Source organism: Lutra lutra, chromosome 7, assembly GCF_902655055.1.
Source record: "Lutra lutra chromosome 7, mLutLut1.2, whole genome shotgun sequence".
NCBI lineage: Eukaryota > Metazoa > Chordata > Mammalia > Carnivora > Mustelidae > Lutra > Lutra lutra.
This window is the reverse complement of record NC_062284.1, coordinates 20,820,025-20,841,050: the sequence shown is the minus strand read 5'-3', so window position 1 is coordinate 20,841,050 and position 21,026 is coordinate 20,820,025. Positions and strand designations below refer to the sequence as shown.

Sequence of the window (21,026 nt, the reverse complement as noted above, 5' to 3'; positions counted from 1 at the left end):
AATGCTTTACTTTCAGAGAAAGGAGACAGAGCAAGATTACCTTTAATAGTGGGTGTTGGTCCACCATTGCCAATGAGTCTCTCCCAGTGGCCAGTGCAGGACAGTTTACATATGCACTCTTCTCTTGTGCTGTCCCCTCTCCACAGAGGACTATTAAAACAGTGAGAACTCATGTAACGTATGACACACAAACTTTAAGCTGAGACAAAAGGACATTCATTGAGCTGGACAGAGGGAAAGCTACTCTCAGGATAAGGTGATAAGCCCTGCATAGGCCCTGTGGGCTCTTCTCTCTTGGTAAGGAGGTTTTCTTCTTTATCTGACTGAGTGGGGGGTTGAAAGACTACACACATGAGACTTCCTTTCCCCACAAGGTTTGTGGCCTTAAATAGTGTCATTTTAATTTCCTTATTATCAGTAATTTCAGTAAAGGGGAATTAATTATTTGTTAGCTAGAGCTCTGTGATACTAAGTACTGTTTAATGTATTTTCCATTAAGAGCTAAATCTAATTGTTTAGAATATGTGTTCTTCATTTTGGCATTTTGTACCTTTTTTTATTAGCTGATGTAGTTTTACAAGATTATTTTTAGACCTCTTGTATGTATAAAGCTTTCATTCTGGGGAGAATCTGGCTCTTAAAATCCAGTGTATTGGGGACTGGGGAAACAGTAATCCACAGAGAGAACACATTACAAGTCTCTTCCATTTTTAAATGAAAGAGATTTCTTCACATTCAGAAGCAGTTCTGCTTCTAATTCTTCAAAATTATAAAAAGGAACAGTTTTTAAAAATCTCGTCTCAGAGGGAATTCTCGGAAGTTTAAGGACCCTCTTAATCTTTGCTTGTTTTTCTCGCAACAGTGAGATATTTTCCTTAGTAATTATTTTTTTAAATGACATTGAAAAGCACTGTAGTGGTTGTGACTTTTGATACATATTACTATAAGAAAAAAAATCAGTTATAAGTAGAAATAAAATTGCTTGTTCTCATCATTGAATGTGTGTTGTTTCACTGTCACATTCAAACTTACCTCTTGTGAAATGCAGAGAATAGCAAGTAATCCTTAATGCTGTGTAATTGTCCTTTAAGTGTGATCAATAAATAAATTATGAAAAATACCATCTTTGTTTTAAATCTAAAAAGCTCAGAATTAATTTTTTGATTCCAGACAATTGTTTCAGAGCAGAATAATTTTGACATAGTTTTTCCATTTATCTACCTGATTTAACTTCAGTAATTAAAACCAGAATAGGTATATAAATGATTTTTACATGTATTATGCATTTCTTTTTTTTTAATTATTTTTTATTATGTTATGTTAGTCACTATACAGTACATCATTAGTTTTTGATGTAGTGTTGCATGATTTATTGTTTACATATAACACCCAGTGCTCCATCCAATACGTGTCCTCCTTAATACCCACCACAGGGCCAGCCCACCCCCATCTAAAACCCTCACTTTGTTTCTCATAGTCCATAGTCTCTCAAGGTTCATCTCCCCTCCAGTTTCCCTCCCTTTATATTCCCCTTCCTTCTCCTAATGTTCTCCATTCTGTTCCTTATGTTGCACAAGTAAGTGAAACCATATGATAATTGACTCTCTCTGCTTGACTTATTTCACTCAGCATAATCTCTTCCAGTCCTGTCCATGTTGATACAAAAGTTGGGTATTCATCCTTTCTGATGGCTGTGTAATAGTCCATTGTAGACATGAACAGACACTTCTCCAGTGAAGACATAGAAACAGCTAACACCACATGAAAAAATGTTCATCATTAGCCATCAGGGAGATTCAAATCAAAACCACATTGAGATACCACCTTACACCAGTTAGAATGGCAAAAATTAACAAGACAGGAAAGAACAAATGTTGGAGAGGATGTGGAAAAGGGGAGCCCTCATACAACATTTCGTGGGAATGCATTGAGTTTTTTAAAAAATTAATTTTATAAATCCATTAATTCTCAAAAGAAGGACATCAATGGCTATTCCCTTTTTCAGGGTTTTTTTCCAGACTTCAGACTTCAGTTCCAAAAGTAGGAACTTTCTCCACATCACAGTCCTCGCTTCAAGTGGCAGGTCCTGTGTGGAACCTGGGTCGACTCAATCATGTAGCAATTGCAGTGCCAGACTTGGAAAAAGCCACAGCATTTTATAAGAATGTTCTGGGGGCCCAGGTAAGTGAGGCGGTCCCTGTTCCTGAGCATGGAGTGTCTGTTGTTTTTGTCAACCTGGGAAACACCAAGATGGAGCTGCTTCATCCGTTGGGAAATGACAGTCCAATTGCAGGTTTTCTGCAGAAAAATAAGGCTGGAGGAATGCATCATATCTGCATTGAGGTATTTTATTTCAATATTTGGTGTTTCAAATTTCTCTTTTACAAAATGTCTTTTACTCTTTAAGACTGTGTATTGTCACTGTCATCAAAACTGGTATTAAGTTCTTTAAAGGGAATGGTAATAGTGGTCTTACAGTTGGATCTGTGGGTATATTCTCTTTCCCTCTAGAAGACTGAATAATAATAATAATATATTTTATTGAAGTCTGGATTTAACAGCCACAACAAAGGCCACCAAAGCTGGCCAAAGCAGATTTTCATCTTTGCTATAGTATTTATTGATTATACATAACCTCCCATGTAATAGGAATTACAGCTGCTTTCACTATCACAAGGCAATTAGAAGAAGGTGAAAAGACTTTATAGAGTAAGAATTTCCATATACATGCTAACTATTCTTATGATTATTTTCTATCCTTAAAATTCTAATAATAACTTGTTCCTTATTATAAAAGCGATACATTTTCAATTGCTGACCATGATTTTTAAGACCTTTCAATTGCATCTTACAATTCCCAAGAAAAACTTGAAATGTTAGACAAGAACATTCTCATTAGAGAGCCTGTATCTGTAGATACTCATGTTCAGATAACTGCCTTTTGTAAGACCAGCAATACTAATTACGCTTCATTTAAATTATTTTGATAGGACAATTCTTTTCATAGAAAGAAAGGCATAATTAATTTGTAGGCCTTGTTCCTAATCCAGAAGAGAAGGGGGTTGATTCTAGAGTGAATTCAAGGATTTATTCAGTTCATTTTGCAAACATATTTAAGAACCTACAGAGGGTACTCCACTGAGTAATGTGATTCAGCAGTGAAGAAGAAACAGACCATGCACACAGTGAGGAGGGACAGCTATTTAAAAAGGCAATTAGAGTATCCTATGATAAAGCAGGATTAATACACATGTCTTCTCAGTAACATCAATAAGGGAAAGATTGCTCCTGGCCGGCGGAGGAGGTGAGAAGGCATCACAGGGCCTGAGTTGTAATGAAGGTGAAGGAATTCCCCAGATCAACAAGAGGAGAAAGGTATTCCAGGGGCACCTGGATGGCTCAGTGGGTTAAAGCCTCTGCCTTCAGCTCGGGTCATGATCCCAGGGTCCTGGGATCAAGCCCTGCATCTGGCTCTCTGCTCGGCGGGGAGCCTGCTTCCTCCTCTCTCTCTCTGCCTACTTGTGATCTCTGTCTGTCAAATGAATAAATAAAATCTTAAAAAAAAGAAAAAAAGGTATACCAGGCAGAGGGAACAGCATATGCAAAGGGATAGTTATACTAACCACTCACATTGAATCCTCTGGCAGTATATGAAGGACTCAATGTGTACTGTTTTCTTTCATTTTCACAGCTACTCTATGAACCATTCTACTCACCTTTGACAGCTAACTTGCCTCTAGTCAAATTAGTAGTAAGTGGGAAGGCTGAGGGTCAAACCCAGATTTGTTCTGATTCCAGGATCAGCACTGTGAGCCGTTGTACCAAATTGCCTTCATCATATTGGGTAATTTTGAAATTTGAGGCGGGGGAGCCATAACATGTTAGGAGCTAAACATACCTACTATTTAACCTTTACACCTTTTTGGGGAGGTTAATTTTGGCTGCAAGTCTTTATTTCAGTGGACTTTAGGGTTTGTCTGAGACATCCCCCCAGGATGAGAAGCAGGATCATCAACCTTTGAACGGACTCTTCCCTCTCCCACACTGCAGTGTCTGTGTTCTACATCAGAGAGTCCATGCCTTCAAAAGGAAGCTGCCATGTGAGTTAGAGTTCAGTTAAGTAAAGAACAGTGGAAGTTCAGTAATGTAACAGTGTATTCAAAAGTACAGATTAAAAGGGGGAAATGAAAATGTAATGTCAGTATAAAATAAAGGTGTACAATAGGAAAAGGTGTGAAAAGTTAGTTTTTAAGTTAGTATGATACCCCCTGTCATTGTTCTCTGTTTTTGGTAAAAAAAAAAAAAAAAATACAGTGATTTAACTAGAAACATGGATAGATGGATTTTATTTTTCTCTTCTCAGTCTAAAAGTGAGGTATTCCAGAGGGAAGGGAAGGCAGAGAGAAAATACAGGGCAAATGCCTGTAAAGAGAGGGTCTAGAAATTACACACTTCATTCTGCTCATGTCCCATCAGCCCGAGCTTAGTTACATGGTGCTCTCGGTTGCAGATGCATCTATAGGCAGGCAGTTAGGTACCCTGCTAACGTTTACGCTGTTGCTATAATTAAAAGGAAGAAAAGGGGAAACCGTACTGGAGACCGCCAATCTATGCTACGCTTGGTAACTTTTAAAAAATGGTATTGCCAGAATAGTGTGACACTTTTTCTGAATGAAGATATGCTGTAGGATAGAAACACGGGAGAGTTAGTGTCACTGCTGCTGCAGTCAGTGAAATGAAGTTGTCATCCCATGCAGGGGTTCAATTCCCTGACTCACCAGAAAGAACAGAATTCCTCGCCTATCCTTGAACAGGACACATTTCTGTTGAACGAAACTGCTGAGATTTCAGGGTAATTTTTCTTTTTTAATGTAAAGATATATTTAATGATTCTTTTAATCACAGACACGGGATTAGGCAAACACCAAGAAGTGGACGGCATATTAAACTGGGTGATTTGAGGAGAGCTTAGAAAGGGAATTACTTACAAGATGTGGGCCAAGTTTAGGTAGTCAACAGTACATGGCACAGTATCGTTAAGGCTAGCTCTAGGATGGGATGGGGACTATTAGAACCTCTAAATCTGAAGGGGCAAGTGAAAGACCATTACCAAGACCTACGAGGGAAGTGTCTTGAGCAGGTCTCTAAACAAGAGGGATGGCCTACCTCGGGGGGAGCAGGCCAGGGAAACTGGGCAGGGCAGGGTGGGGGAATAAATATCCCTACTTCACTTGTCCCTCACCTCCTGCCTTTTGTTAGCTGAGCCCAGTTGGAACCCAGAGGAAAAGCAAGTTTATGAATGCAGGTAAACTTCCTGACAACAGAGCACGATGAAGCAGAGGGGAACACAATGAAGGGAGAAGCCAGAGAGGGAATGGAAGATTTCTGGCATACTTTCCTTCCCGTTGACTCTTCAGGCTAAATTATTAGAGCACAGTAGAACTTGGTCTATTCTGGCTAATATAACTTGGGTCTGAAATTGCCTTTTACTAAAGGTACGAAATATGATAGAATTGGTCAGAAAATACTTCCTTGGTCATTACAGTTACTGTTACCATCAATATGCATTATCCTACACTGTTGTAGTTGTTGTGGCAAACAACAGCTATTTGATTTTTTTTTTTTTTTACTTGGGTCAAGACTTCAATGGGCATAAGTAATAATTTTCATAGAGCAGAGAGGAGATAACTATTTGATTTTGCGTAGGATTTTGTGGGCTGGGAGTTTGGGGGAGGGCTCTGCCAGCCAGTGCTAACTTGCGATCCCTCATGTGCATATGGTCAAGGCTGGCTGGGGACACAGTCATGGGAAGCTCTGTCGGGCTGGGCATCCCACAGGCCTCACCTGAGGTGGCAGCTGATTTCCAGCTAGCAGCTGGGTGCTTGGCCAGGCCTTCCAGTAGGAGCCCCTGCATGTAACCTTTTTAGCTTCAGTTGCTAATGGTAGTTCTAAGGATAGTTGGACTTCTTAGTGGGCAGCTGGCTTCCCCCAGAGTATCCCAAGAGAGCCAGGCAGGACCACGTGGCCATTTTTGTCCTTGTCCTAGCCTCTGAAGTCCCACCGCAGTCTCTTTGTCATACACAAGCTCTTCAGGCAGACCAGCTGCAAGGGAAGAGGACATAGACCCTGCCTCTTAATGGGATGAGCAGCAAAGAATCCATGGACACGTTTTACAAGTGTTTAGCCATCAATGTGCTAATGTGTTCTAAGCAATAGGAAAATGTGGGAAACTTTTAAATGCTATAGAATGATTTTGTTTCCAAAGAGCCAGAAGTGGGAACCAGCAGCATTCTCATATGCATGAGGAAGTAACCTATCTAGCTTTTGTATAAATAAGGAAATTCAAGACCCGTGCTTGATAAGGTAGAAAATGATAAATATTACTTACATACACAGTGATATGTAAAAACCAGTGACTTTGGCTTTTCCTGTTTGGGGGATAGGCAATGTTCAGAAATTTGTCTTTCTTTAAATTATTTTTTAAATTGTGTTAGTCACCATACAGTACATCATTAGTTTTTGATGTAGTGTTCCATGCTCATTGTTTGCATATAACACCCCGTGCTCCATGCAGTCCGTCCCTCCTTAATACCTGTCTTTTGCATCCATATGGATGGGACTGGAGGAGATTATGCTAAGTGAATAAGTCAGACAGAGAAAGTGAATTATCGTATGGTTTCACTTATTTGTGGAGCGTAAGGAAGAGTATGCAGGACATTAGGAGAAGGGAAAAATGAAGGGAGAGGACTCAGAAATGTGTCTTCTGGTGATGTTCACAATGTTTTATAGTTTTATGACTCCTAGCCAGTGATTTCCTAAGGCCCTTCCTTCTTTTAAAATGTTAAATCCACCCCATCAGAGAAGTGACTTTCTTTTCTGCAAATCACCAGCATACTTTATATACTTTTCCCTGGCACCTCCTATAAAACCTCTGGTTTAGCCATGTGTCTCCTGTGGGCGTGCATCGTAGCTTTCAGTTGGCTTAAGAGAGATTTTAAACAAAATGAACTTTTTTCTTATATGTGAATTAGTTTCCCACCCACTTATCAACAGTTTTCTGTCAAAGTTGGCTTTTGGTTTCATTTTTTCTTTCCCAATCTCTTATACTTGTGTGGTTTGCCTTTTACTAGACTAGAGAAAGTTTAAAAGTCACCTTCCCTTGCTTGCGTATGGACCAAGTGGCTTGCTGTTTTCTCGCACAGCTTTTACTGATGCTGCCAGCGTGCACTTAGTGCCTTCTCCAGGCCTCTCCCTGAGGAGATGGTCCTGATACTGAGTAGAACTAGCTGTGCTTTCACTGAGTAACTTGCCCAGAGAGTAACATATGTCACAATGAAAACCTTTCTTATTCAACAAATTTGTATTGAGGTTGTACAAAATGTTTAATGCTCCCATGCTGGCTAGTAAAGACCCCAAGTAACATCCCCCTTCCAGAAGGACCCTTCCCTGGGACCCCTCCACTCCTCACACGTGTACGCGTGCACATACACACACTTCATCAACTAAAGGGTTAGCACTTTCTGCAGGGGTCTTCCAGAACTCAGATCCCTAACAAGTTCCCCTCTCTTTTATTTGGTTGGTGTCTTTGTCTGCATTATATCGCTGATAAGTATTTTCAGTTTCACTCTGATCCTCACTGCCTTCAGTCCTGGGGATAGGTAGCTGAACAGAACACAGAGTCCTGGAGTTGGGCTTGCTTCATTTATTCACGCATGCCCTGCATTTTCCACAGAGGATTGGTGGCGACTGACCAAAATACAGTTTGGAAGATAAAAAATAATGAACACAAATAATAGTGCAAGTTAAAACAAAAAAGAAGTGTGAGGCAAAACTAAAGGTAAGATTAGTATATCTATTTGTTTTACCCAGTATTGCTCCATGGTTTCCAAAACAAGAAGGAAAATAAAGAATAGTCAAAATAATTACGGCTCCTTCCCCCTTCTTTCCCTTCCCTTCTTGAACCAGTCGGTGTTGAAGACTTTGGGTAGGGCACAGCAAAATGGTGTCAGTGTTTGTGGGGAGAGCTGGAGTAGCCCAGAGCAGGGTGTTGGGGCCACAGTGGGGTAAGAAGAACATCAGCAAGTGGGCGCTGGCTGCCATGAGAAAACCAAAGACTGAATAAGATGCCCAGGCATGAGGAGTTCCAGCTCAGGGTGTCAGTATCTGAGCAGGATGGGGGCAGAGAGGTGTACCTGCAGGGAGACAGCCCAGCTTCAGATGGCTGCTTAGGAAGGGCATCAGCGTGGAAGGCTAGCCCAGTGCAGGCCTGTTGAGGGTGGCATCCATATGGGTGGGAGGGGGGCAGCATGGAATGTAAGAGCCTAAATAGTGTGAGGGAGGTATTAGCACCAGGTATTGGGGGGGTGGAGTGGGGGAGGGTACCTTGCATGGAGAGTCAGGGCCTGAGTCCTGTGAGGAGTGTATCAGTGCAGAAGGGAGAGGGTGACACAGTGTGGGGAGTTGAAGCCAGGTGGGGTGGTGAATGTTCTCACGTGAGTCGGCCTGATGTGGGGAGCCAGGGCCTGAGCGGGCTGAGGCAGACATCCACATGCGCTGGAAGCAGGTATAGGGAATCAGAGTCCAAACACCAGTGTACACCTTGGGGCAATTCTATGCATGAGATTGGGACCCAAGCAAGGTGAGGAGGACTGTCATGCAGGGAGTGCCCAAACCCAAGTGGGTTAGACCTCCACACAGGGGGCCTGGTGATGTGGGGTAGTGATTGGGAGCGCAGATGGCTCGGAGGGGCAGCCAGAGGAGAGGGAGGGGACATACATGTGGGGAAGAGTGCATTGCTGAGGGAAAGACAGCAGCAGGGATAAGGGCTGATTTCTTAGAGGATTTAATAAAATAAGTATAGTCAAGATAATGAGAGTCAGGTTTGCCAGTCTGAGAAATGGTATTAGAAGTACGGAAAGGATATTAGATTTCATCTAGAGGTAATCCTACTTGCACCAGACTGATGGGGAAAAGCACACGATAAAAATGTTATTTAAAAAATAGGATTGGGGTGCCTGGGCAAGCTCAGTTGGTTAAGTGTCTGCCTTCGGCTCAGGTCACGATTCCAGGATCCTGGGATCAAGCCCCGTGTCCAGCTCCATGCTCCATGGGGAGGCTGTCCCTCTCCCTCAGCCCCACTCCTGTTTGTGCTCTCTGTCTCTCTCAAACAAATAAGATCTTCTAAAAAAATAAAATTAGAAATAAGATTTTAAAAAGTGTAAAGAGATGCAGCAGTTTTATTTTGAGTAGTCCCATACTAGAGGACTTATTTTTTTGTTTATGGTTTTATATCTTTTATAGATCTGTTTCCATTGAGCAGATATTCCTTATGAAAGGAAAACTCTAAGGCTAGTAAGACAACTTATTTTTTGCATACTGGGGAATGTCTATTCTTCAACCAAAAAGGCAGAAAAATCTGCTTTTTGGAAAGTTCCATTCTCTTTTTGGCTTTATAATAAACCCTAGGGCATAGTTAAGCTCCATGAGTGATCTCTGTCACTAGTTCCCTAATGTGAGAGTTTCATAGAAAGATAACATTTTCAGAAAACAGAACAAAACAAAAAAAGTGGACAGTTTAATGAGGTTTTAAACTTTGTGTTATTAAGGGAAAAAAATCTAAACTTCCAACTACTGCTAACATCATTTTGTAAGAGAAAGTGCAAATTTATTACCAAGAAAAAGTAAGAAGGAAAAGTAGAGATCCTCTTAGAATAAAAGAATCCTGTCAATTAAACAAATGTGGAAGTTGAGGTGAACTATGCCCTTCTGACATAATTCTAAAGAATACACAGGAACCCTTTGAGCCCCATGCAAAGTAACATTGTTAGGTTTGCATAATTTACTGTTTTTAGTTTGGCGTGGAGAGACAATTGAAACAAATATTTTATCCAGACTTTTCATTTTAACATTCATGGATTTATGTTAATTTGGAGATTAAATTTCATTCATTATTGATATCATTTAGGATCATTGTAATTTTATATAAAATAAAAAGCCTTTATTTTTGGAAGTAGTCAAAATATGCACCATTGAAAGTGCATTATTCTGTAAATTACTCAGTGTAGAATTATTGAATCAATGTAGTTGTATACCTGAAATTAATATGTTGTATGTTAATTATAGCTCAATAAAATTTTTTTTTAAGATTTTATTTATTTGACAGAGAGAGATCACAAGTAGGCAGAGAGGCAGGCAGAGAGAGAGGAAGGGAAGCAGGCTTCCTGCTGAGCAGCGAGCCCGATGCAGGACTCGATCCCAGGACCCTGGGATCATGACCTGAGCTGAAGGCAGCGGCTTAACCCACTGAGCCACCCAGGCGCCCCAATAAAATTTTTTTTTAAGTAGCACACTACTTCATAAAATTTGGTCACGGAGAATTATGTACCTTAAAAAATGTTACTTAGTCCAACTCCTTGCCTTCAAACAAGTATTGACATTTTTCAGATGAGGCAGTTCAGGATCAAAGAGAGCACAAGATTTACCTGAAGATTCTGAATTCTGTTTGTGATAGTCCAAACATCTTTTATTTGGAGTACTGGCACTCTTAATTTTAAAATGACAGGAGAAATCAAAATAAATTTTCAGACACAAGGTAAACCCCACAACCACTACTAACCCCCTCCAAAAAAAAAGCTGATAAGAAGAAGAGATAAATAGCCCAGGTTTTCACTTAATGGCATTCAAGGTCATATAGAACTATAAGCTGCATAACTGTAATTGCACAAAGGACTGTAAAAGCAAAAATTCGTAGATGGGTTATTACTAACTGTGTTATTTTTTATCCTTAAGGGGAAAGACTTAATTTCCCAAGTCAGATTGCTTTGCATTTCTCATAACCTTAAAGTACATAATGCACCTACTTTCAATTCAGAAAATTAAGATAGTTTTATTTCATTATTTTTATTACTCCCAAGCAAAATATTAGGAGTGCTCCTGAAGAATTGTAGATTTTATAGCAACACTCTAACGGAAGGATGAATATGGCACCAGATCTTTAAAATCAAAATCAGTAATAGAAATAGATGCTCGTGCAATGTTAATGTAGGCATCAGAGACACAGAAGTCAACACAAAGTTCCCTGGTAAATGTCTCTATTAGTGTAGGCATTTTTTCAAAATATAAATCTAGTTTATTAAATCTCAGAAATATTTCTTGAATTAAGGGATATTGAAGAAGCAGTATACTAAAAATGGAGATGCAACATCGTATTTGTAGATATTTATACTTGGGTAGAATGTTCTGTAATGAGAATATACATGATCATATTTAGCGTAGAAGTTACCAAAAGGACACTTGGGAAAAAAAGTCATGATTCTGTTATGAATTTTTTCAAATGTAATGAAAGTAGAAAAAAAAAATAATGCAGAAGAAGTAGTATAAAAATATAATGTCATGAACTCCCATATTCCCATCAAGCAGATTCAACAATTTTCAACATCTTGGCACATTTTTTTTTTTCTTAAACTATTTAAAAATCATTCACAACATGTAATTTTACCTTTATGTAGTTTGTGTCTCTAAGAAATGAACCATGATGATATTATCATAGGATCAAATTTAAAAATAAATCCTTTGTCACCTTGATATACACAGTCCATGAGGCAGATATGTTAGATTGATTCACAAATGTCTCTAGATAGACTTGTTCTAATCAGGACTCAAACAAGGTCCACTTATTACAAATAGTTGTTAATCTCTTTAGGCCCCTTAAAAAAAAATTATTAACCTCTTACTAGTATAGTACATTTGTCAAGATTAATGAACCAAATCAATACATTATTATTACCTAAAATCTGTATTTAGATTTTCTTAGTTTTTACCCAGTGTCCTTTTTCTGTTCTAGGATCCCATCTAGAATAACCACATTACATTTAGTTCTGTCTCCTTAAGCTCCTCTTGCCTGTGACACTTTTTCAGAGTTTCTTTGTTTTTGATGACCTTGATATTTTTGAGGATTACTGGTCAGTTAGTTGTTTTGTAGAAAGTCCCTCAACTGAGATTTTGCTCATGATTAGATAGACTAGGGTTATTGATTTTGGGGAGGAAGACCACAGAGGTACACATCACATCAAGGATGTTATCAACATGACTTATTACTATTGATATTGACCTTTATTCCATACCTGAGAGAATGTCATCATGTTTCTCCACTGTAAAGTTACACTCTTTTCCCCTTTCTCCATAATATAATCTTGGGAAGGAAGGCACTGTGTGAGGCCAATGCTGAAGGGATGGAGAGTTATGCTCCATCTCTTTTATAATTCCATTAATTATTTGGAATTTTCCTGAATGGAAGATTTTTCCATTCTTCCCCATTTATTTATTTAATTATTCATTATTCAATAATTTGCTTATTTATTAGGACATTTATTTATGTCAGTGAGGATTTATAGATATTTATACTTAGGGCTATAATCCAATACCACTTTATTTTGTTGCTCAGATTGTTCCAGTTTTGTCAAAAGGGCACTTTGGGTTGACTCCGATGTCTCTGATATACCTCATCTTTTTGTTTGTTTTCCTCCCACATTTCCTTAGTTTCTGGCACTGCAAGGTACTCCAGATTTACCATTTATATCCCCCGGCCCTAGCCTAAAACCAGTCATTTCTCCAAGGAGCACTGGTTCATTTTACTAGAGAAAAGTATTAGAAACCAAGATCTGGGCTCTGTTGTTGCTACTGGAATATCACTGTTTCTTGGCCTTTTGAGCTAACAGAGCAAGGACATATATGTGTATATACTGGATGGATGGATGGATGGATGGATGGATGGATGGATGGATGGATGGATAAATGGATAGAGATTTCTTTAGATAACCAGGTAGAACTTTTACAATGTATATATATCATATTCATGAACTCATGAGTTCATACTGATGTCTCTAACTGTAACGCATTACCATGGGAACCACTGGATCCTTCTTTACTTATTCATAACTGCCCATTCCAACTGAGAAACTTGGCTCCCACTATCTGCCATCCTTTTATTTAGGGAAACCAGAATAGACCATAAGAGAGATGTAGAACATGGTCAAAGGTTTTATCCATATATGTGGAATCCCAGAAAAAGAGAAGAGAGAAAATAGAGTAGAAGCAATAATCAAAGAAATCATCTAAGGCCGTTAACAATCTGAGATAAGACATCCACCTGCAGATTCGGGAAGTTCAGCAATCCCACATAGGGCAAATTCAAGTAAAACCGTACCTGAGCACACCACTGTCCCGCTGAAAACCAAAGATGAAGAGAAAATCTTAAAAGCAATCAGGAAAAAAAAAAAAAAAGACAACAGAAATTGTGAAATAATATGTAATGACATTTTTTTAAGATACTGACAAAAAACACTGCCAATGTAGAATTCTAAGTTAGCGGAGATAAGAGAGGCCAGATTTATCCCCTTGCCTCAAACAAACGAAAAATCTAAACAAAATATATGAAACGATTTTCTGGCATTGAACGTCAGACAGCACAACACATCCCTGAAAGAAGGGAAACAAAATGAGCCGTGCAATTTCCCAGCTTACTGGCTGGAGAAAGTTTCCAGGAGTCTGGGGAAGCCAGGGTGATTGAGTTTGCAGTATAAAGTATGGGAAAGAGAGATGCCTAAAGAGAGTTTTCCAGAGATCTACAGTGTCTCTCAGGTTTTCATCTGAATATTGAGCCGTGCATTCACATGAGGAAGCTACCTGAGGTTGGGAATAGAACTCTGGAAATATTAGAGGTGACAATCCGTATACCAGCTGGAGTAGTTTGTGTTCTTACCCACCATAGTGGAAATCCTTGTGATTTATGGGACATAGGGTAGAATATTGAAAAGGACTTTGCCTTACCCATGAAGAAAATCAGTCCTAGGCTAAAGGCTGCTCTGATCCTTCAGTAAGTGGGTAAATAAACTGTTATATCCAAACACTGAGTTATTTTCAACACTGAAAAGAAATAAGCTATCAAGCTATGAAAAAAAGTGGAGGAATCTTAAATATATATTATAGTGAAGGAAACCAATCTGAAAAGGCTAACTACTGTCTGATTTAACTATGTAACATTCTGGAAAAGGCAAAACTATGGAGACAATAAAAACATCAGTGGTTACCAAGGGTTGGTGGTGGGGGAAGGATGACTAAGCAGAGCACAGAGGATTTTTAGGGTAGTGAAAACACCTTGTAATGATGGGTACATGTCATACATTTGTCCAAACCCATAGAACGTGTAACACCAAAATGACCCTAAGGTGAACTTCACTTTGGGTGATAATGCTGTCAGTATAGGTACTCAGTTGTAACAAATATCACACTTTGATGGGGTATGTTGATAATGGCAGAAGCTATACACCTGTGGGGGCAGGGGTTATATGTATGAAATCTTTGTACCTTGGGTCAGTTCTGTGAACCTAAAACTGCTCTTACAAAAAGTTTAAAACAAAACAGTCATTCTAGAATTTTGCAATTGTTGCAAATATCCTTCAAAAATGAAAGTGAAGTGGAAACATCTTACATTGAACAAAAATGAGAGGATTCCTGTCCGGTAGACCTGCACTATAAGAAAAACCAAAGAAATATTCAGGATATAGCATTCATCCCTTTAGGATAGAGGGAAAAAATACCAAATGAAAATTCAGATCTTTACAAGGAATGAAGAGCATCAGAAATAGTAAATTTGTAAGTTAAAATAAAATAACTTTTTCTTACTTTAAATTATGTAAGAAACAATTGACTTGAAATTTTTAAAATGTAGGGTTTATAACAGAAGAAAAACTTATGATAATAGTATGAAGGTGGAGAATTGCACAAAGGGAAGTATACTGTTGTAAGTTTCTTATATATATGAAGTTGTAGACTAATCGGATAAAAATGTACATTGTGAGCCCTAGAACACTCATTAAGAAAATTAAACAAGGGATAACTAAAATATAATTAAGATAAAATTGAATAGTACAAAAATACATTTTTCCCCAAGTTTTATTTAAAGTCCAGTTAGTTAACATACAATGTAATATTAGTTTCAGGTGTAGAATTCAGTGATTCAACACTTAGAGTACCCATTGCTCATCCCAACAAGTTGCACCCTTTATTCCCCATCACATATTTCACTCTTCCTCCACCCACCTCCCCTCTTGTAACCATCAGTTCTCTATAGTTAAGAATCTGTTTCTTGGTTTTTCTCACTCTTTTTCTTTTTTTTTCCAAAAATATATGTTTAACCAACAGAAGTTAAGAAAGGAAGAATGAAGTATTAATAAGACAAAAAAAAGATGATTGATTCAACTATATGAATGTTAATTAAATATAAATGGATTAAACAATTAAAATCCAAAGATTATGTATCTGGATTTTTATAAAAGATTTTATTTATTTGACAGGGAGAGAGATCACAAGTAGGCAGAGCAGTAGGCAGACAGAGAGGGGGAAGCAGGCTCCCTGCTGAGCAGAGAGTCCGGTGCAGGGCTCGATCCCAGGACCCTGAGATCATGACTTGGGCCGAAGGCAGAGGCTTAACCCACTGAGCCACCCAGATGCCCCATATCTGGATTTTTTTTTTTTTTAAAACCCACAGATCTAAAAATTGAATTAAGAAAGCAATTCCATTTATAATAGCATCAAAAACAGTTAAATACTTAGGAAAAATTGAACAAGAGAATGGTGAAAATTATACTCCAAAAACTACAAATCATTATTGAAAGATTAAAAAGGCCTCAATAAATGGAGAGATATTTTATGTCATGCATCATATGACTGACTATTGTTAAAAATGGCAATATTCCCTAACTTGATCTATAACTTAATCCAATTCCTATCCGATTCTGTCTAGCTGGCATCTTTGCAGAAATGGACAAATAATCCTAAAATTCATATAGAAATGCAAGGGATCCCAAATAGCCAAAGCAATCTTGAAAGAGAATAGCAAAGTTGGAGGATTTACACTTCCTGATTTCAAAACTTTATACAATGCTACAGTAATCAAAATGGCATGGTACTAGCATAAGGATAGACATAGAAATCAATAGAATAGAGCTAAGAGTCAGACATAAATCCTCATATATACAGTAAGTTTTCCACAAAAGTAACAAGACCATCCAATGGGGAAAGACTCGTCTTTTCAACAGATGGCTTTGGGACAGCTGGATACATGCAAAAGAATGTATTGGTGAGGGGGAACGTCTGGGTGGCTCAGTTGTTAAGCATCTGCCTTCAGCTTGGGTCATGATCCCTGGGATCGAGCCCCACATCGGGCTCTCGGCTCGGCAGGGAGCCTGCTTCTCCCTCTCCACTCACCCTGCTTGTGTTCCCTCTCTGGCTGTCTCTCTCTGTCAAATAAATAAATAAAATCTTAAAAAAAAAAAAAAAAAGAATGCATTGGGTCACTTGCCTCACACCATAGGTTTTATAAGATCTAAAGATTCTTTTAACTGTGGGACACAATACAGTGACATGTAGATAGATGAAAAGCAAAAGTCTTTCTTCCTTAGAACTCCGAATGAGAGAAAGCTGCTGTGTAGGCCACATGAGATCGCACCTGGGGACAAAGTAACAGCAAACTGGAGCTGTAGGGGGCAGCTTAGTGGGGCAAATGGGGTGGGGTTAGTTAGTTTTCATAGGCTCCCTTTAGATTGGCTAATCTGAATAATTCTGTGGGCTCTGGGACATATCAACTGTACCTGGTTGTCTGGTATCTATCTCTGGGGAAATTAGAGTGGGCACATAATGGCTCCAGAATGTGAGACTGTTAAGGGAAATGGTTGAGATGTGGACTTTATTAGTTGCTGGAGAAGAACTGACCAGCCTCTAGCCAGGGCCTCAGAACCGGGTCAAGACAGCATTTCACAAAACCCCCAAAGTTGTATTCCACCAAATATAAAAATTAGAATGGGTCAAAGACCTAAATGTAAGAGCTAAAACTATAAAACTCTTGGGGAAAAAACAGGCATAAGTTTTCATGACCTTGAATTGGTCAATGGTTTCTTAGATTTAACACCAAAAGCACATGTAATAACACTGGGCTTCCTCAAAATTAAAAGGTTTTGCATAAAGACAACACACAGAATAAGGGAGAATATTTGCAAATCACATATCTGATAAGGCACTTAAGTCCAGAGCGGTCAAAGAACTGTTACAGTTTGTTTTTATCCTTAATCTTCTGTCTGCTTGATGTATGAGATACTGAGAGCTATGCATGTTTGGTTTGCTTTTTATTTTTCTGTTAGGTACATGCAGAGTCAAGATTGTTTTGTCATCTTGGTGGATTGTTCATTTTATTTTTAGGTTGTATCTGTTCTTATTTATTTGGCATATTTCACTTTAAATTTTGAACACGTGGTTAAACTATCTCCAGGTTTGCTAATACGTGACCCATAGCTCCTACCTTAAATTGCATGGCTTCTGTCCTGGCCAGCCCCTGCCCAAAGACTTGGGTATGGCCAGCTCTACTTTAGGAATCTATCTGGTCATGCTCTACCCTAAACAAAGACACTCCTCTCAGGTGACATGGGTTATCTCCCAGACATTGAAGCAAGACCTCTCTTAAGACAAACCCACATTCTTTACTAGTACACATATATGTATATTTTATAAGTTTATTTCAGGATTTGGAGGAACATTTGCTGAACTGAGGATAGTAGTTCATTCACTGTGGAGAAAAGTGAGAGTGGTGCTAGTAAAAGGGTACTCAGCTTTATCTGTATGTTTAAATTTTCATGTACTGCATACTTTTTTAATTACTTTAAAATGAAAAGACTAACTCAGACTAACTTTGGGAAAACAGAAAGAGAAGTTACATTCAATTAAATGAAATTCATTATATCCATATATGGAAAGATAAGCCATCAGGAGGAATTTCACTGTTCTGAAAAAGAGGAGAGTAGACCAATTATTTCAAGATACATGAAGTAACCATGGTTATGGTCTGGGCCTGACTTTGTTATAGCTATCAAGTTTAAAATGAAACGTCAGGAATGTGCAAATAATAGAATGTATACTATTTGAAGAAATCATTTACTTATAGTAATCTAGTATCCTCCTTGTCAGTTGTTTGTCAAGTTTTAGAATTTAGTATGTAATCCTTGGCTCACTGAAAATCAGATTCTATAAATATGAACATTTGTTAAATCTACATGTTGGGTACATGGGTGTTATATTCTCTGTGCATTTTTTATGTTTAGAATGCCATTAGGTTATTAAACTCCAGAGTGATTTATAACTGCCTAGGAATAGAGGATTTTGTATACCTTCCCATCCATTTATTGGGTTCTTAGTGTAAGAAGGATGACTTTCCAAGATAGAGGAGCATCACTCTTTCATCAAATATATAGAAACACATTTGCTTCTTTTCAAGACTGCCAATAATATGAAGGAAGTAGAAATGATTTAGAAGAGTTATAAAATTATAAATGTTTGGATTTTTTAGAATGGGAAAAAAGCATTTTGGTGGCAATTTCTTAGTAATTTACATGAAAATATGAAGTTTTAATCTCAAAGGTGGTTTGGCAGGTGGGAGGTTTGGGGATCCAGAGGAACACTCCTATCTTTTGAGTATGTACTATAACCTGTGTCATATACTGCTAAGATCTTTTTTTTTTCTTTTTAAAGATTTTATTTATTTATTTGACAGAGATCACAAGTAGCCAGAGAGGCAGGCAGGGGTGGGGGGGGGGGGGGGAGGGAGCAGGCTCCCTGCTGAGCAGAGAGCCAGATGCGGGGCTCGATCCCAGGACCCTGGGATCATGACCTGAGCTGAAGGCAGAGGCTTAACCCACTGAGACACCCAGGCACCTCCTGCTAAGATCTTCTTATCTGGTTTCTCATTTTAATCTCTTGCCCATTTATATAGGCCTCATCTCTCTATAATAAATTATTATAAATTAGGAACTCAGAGCTCTTAAGAAAAAAGAGTATGTGTAGTATCACCAATAGTACCACTAAGAGAAAGCATCAAGTGTGACATACATTTTTTAGGTTATAAGGAGTAATGTTTACTAATGGTGAAAATTCTTAAGCACTGTGGTTGCTCACCTATGAGAATTTGCCGACTTCTTTTTCCTCTCTGGAAGCGGTAAACTTATTTTTGTGATGGTTTAAGAATGACTCTGCCCGGCAGAGGAGATAGACCTCATGAGCTTACCAAGTTTCTTCTACGTTTTAAGATCCTGTAGTTCGGTATTTTTGTGATCTTGATCCTGTTTTTATTTATTTCCTTTTCTCCAGGTGGATGATATAAATGCAGCTGTGATGGATTTGAAAGAGAAGAAGATTCGTAGTCTAAGTGAAGAGGCCAAAATAGGAGCACATGGAAAGCCAGTGATTTTTCTCCATCCTAAAGACTGTGGTGGTGTTCTTGTGGAATTGGAGCAAGCTTGATTTATATTTGCAAGAAACTTTAAAAATCCCCACCAAAATATACTGAAAATCCCCAACGAATTATACTCCAGCATTGAATCCTTCACTCCTTCCATCACTTAAAAGTTCACAATTAAAGGGGCACCTGACTGACTCAGTCAGCAAGGTGTGTGACTCTTTATCTCAGGGTGGTGAGTTCAAGCCCATGTTGAGTGTGGAGATTACTTAAAAATAAAATCTTTTAAAAAAGTTCAAAATCAAAAATTAAATTACAGGGGTGCCTGGGTGGCTCAGTCGGTTAAGCGTCTGCCTTCGGCCCAGGTCATGATCCCGGAGGCCTGGGATCAGGCCCCAGGTGAGGCTCCCTGCTCAGCGGGGAGTTTGTTTCTCTCTCTCTCTCTCTCTCTCTGCCCCTCCACCCACTTGTGCTCTCTCTCTCTCAAATAAATGGATAAAATCTTTTAAAAAAAGCAACCTAAATTACAGAAAGAGATTTTTAAAATTGTATATATATATAATATTTATCAATATATATAATTGACATATTTGTTAATTACTTTGGGTTTTTTTCTGATTTGGAGGAATCCTTGATTAATAAATACATAGGGAATATTGTTAAAATCATATTCATAGAAATAAACTATTCTTGTCCAAAATGGGGTAATTGACTACAGTATGTTTCTGTGTGAGAGTATGTGTATCTGCATGCTTGCACGTGTGTGTGTGTGAGTTGGGATGGAGCTATGAAAGGGTGCCTGGCAGTTGCATAGCTACATATTTGGGACAAAGTGCTTTCTGAGGATGTTATGGAGAGTTTTTTATACTGATGTTAAGGAGTGTCAACCTCAAAAGTTTTTGCTCTTCTAGAACAATTCTTGTTCACCAGTTCCATATGGGCAGGTATTTTGGGTGCTAATGCTAGATATAGGAATAAGAAATTTTGTGGAAAATGTCATTCATGATCTAGTGAGTGCATAGGTAGCTGAGTTTTTAAATTCTTTATTTAAATTCAGTTTAGTTAACATATTATTAGTTTTATTAGTTTCAGGGGTAAAATTTAGTAATTCACCAGTTTCATATAACACCAGTAGCCATTACATAAAGTGCCCTCCTTAATGCCCATCAACCAATTATCCCCTGCCCCCATCCACATTCCCTCCAGCAACGCTGTTTGTTTCCTACAGTTTAGTGTCTCTTATCGTTTGCTTCCCTCTCTATTTTCATCTTATTTTATTTTTTCTTTACTTACCCTACTCTCATCTTTTTTGTTTCTTAAATCCCACATATGAGTGAAATTATATGGTATTTGTCTTTCTCTGACTGACTTATTTCAGTTAGCATAATACTCTCTACTCCCATCCATGTCACTGCAAATGGCAAGATTTCATTCTTTTTGATGGCTGAGTAATATTCCATTGTATATACACACCACGTCTTTATCTGTTCATTTGTTGATGGACATGTGGGCTCTTGTTGATGGATATCTGGGCTCTTCCTGTAGTTTGGCTATTGTGGACACTGCTGCTATAAACATTGGGGTGCAGGTGCCCCTTCAGATCACTGTTTGTGTCCTTTGGGTAAATACCTACTAGTGCAATTGCTGCGTTCTAAGGTAGCTCTATTTTTAGCTTTTTGAGGAAACTCCATACTGTTTTCCACAGTGGCTGTACCCACTTGCATTCCCACCAGCAGAGTAAGAGGGT

The 21,026-nt window shown here is 38.5% G+C and overlaps 1 protein-coding gene across 1 annotated transcript in view; it reads left to right on the top strand.

Annotated features, from left to right (window-relative positions):
- Positions 1-19,625, top strand: part of MCEE (methylmalonyl-CoA epimerase) — a 34,682-nt gene extending 15,057 nt beyond the window's left edge. Inside the window, exons 2-3 of the mRNA XM_047737539.1 lie at positions 2,006-2,343; positions 19,192-19,625. Coding sequence (XP_047593495.1) covers positions 2,006-2,343; positions 19,192-19,344 — 491 coding nt within the window. The 3' untranslated portion in view covers positions 19,345-19,625. The remainder of the gene's footprint in view (positions 1-2,005; positions 2,344-19,191) is intronic.
- The last annotated feature ends 1,401 nt before the right edge of the window (positions 19,626-21,026 follow it).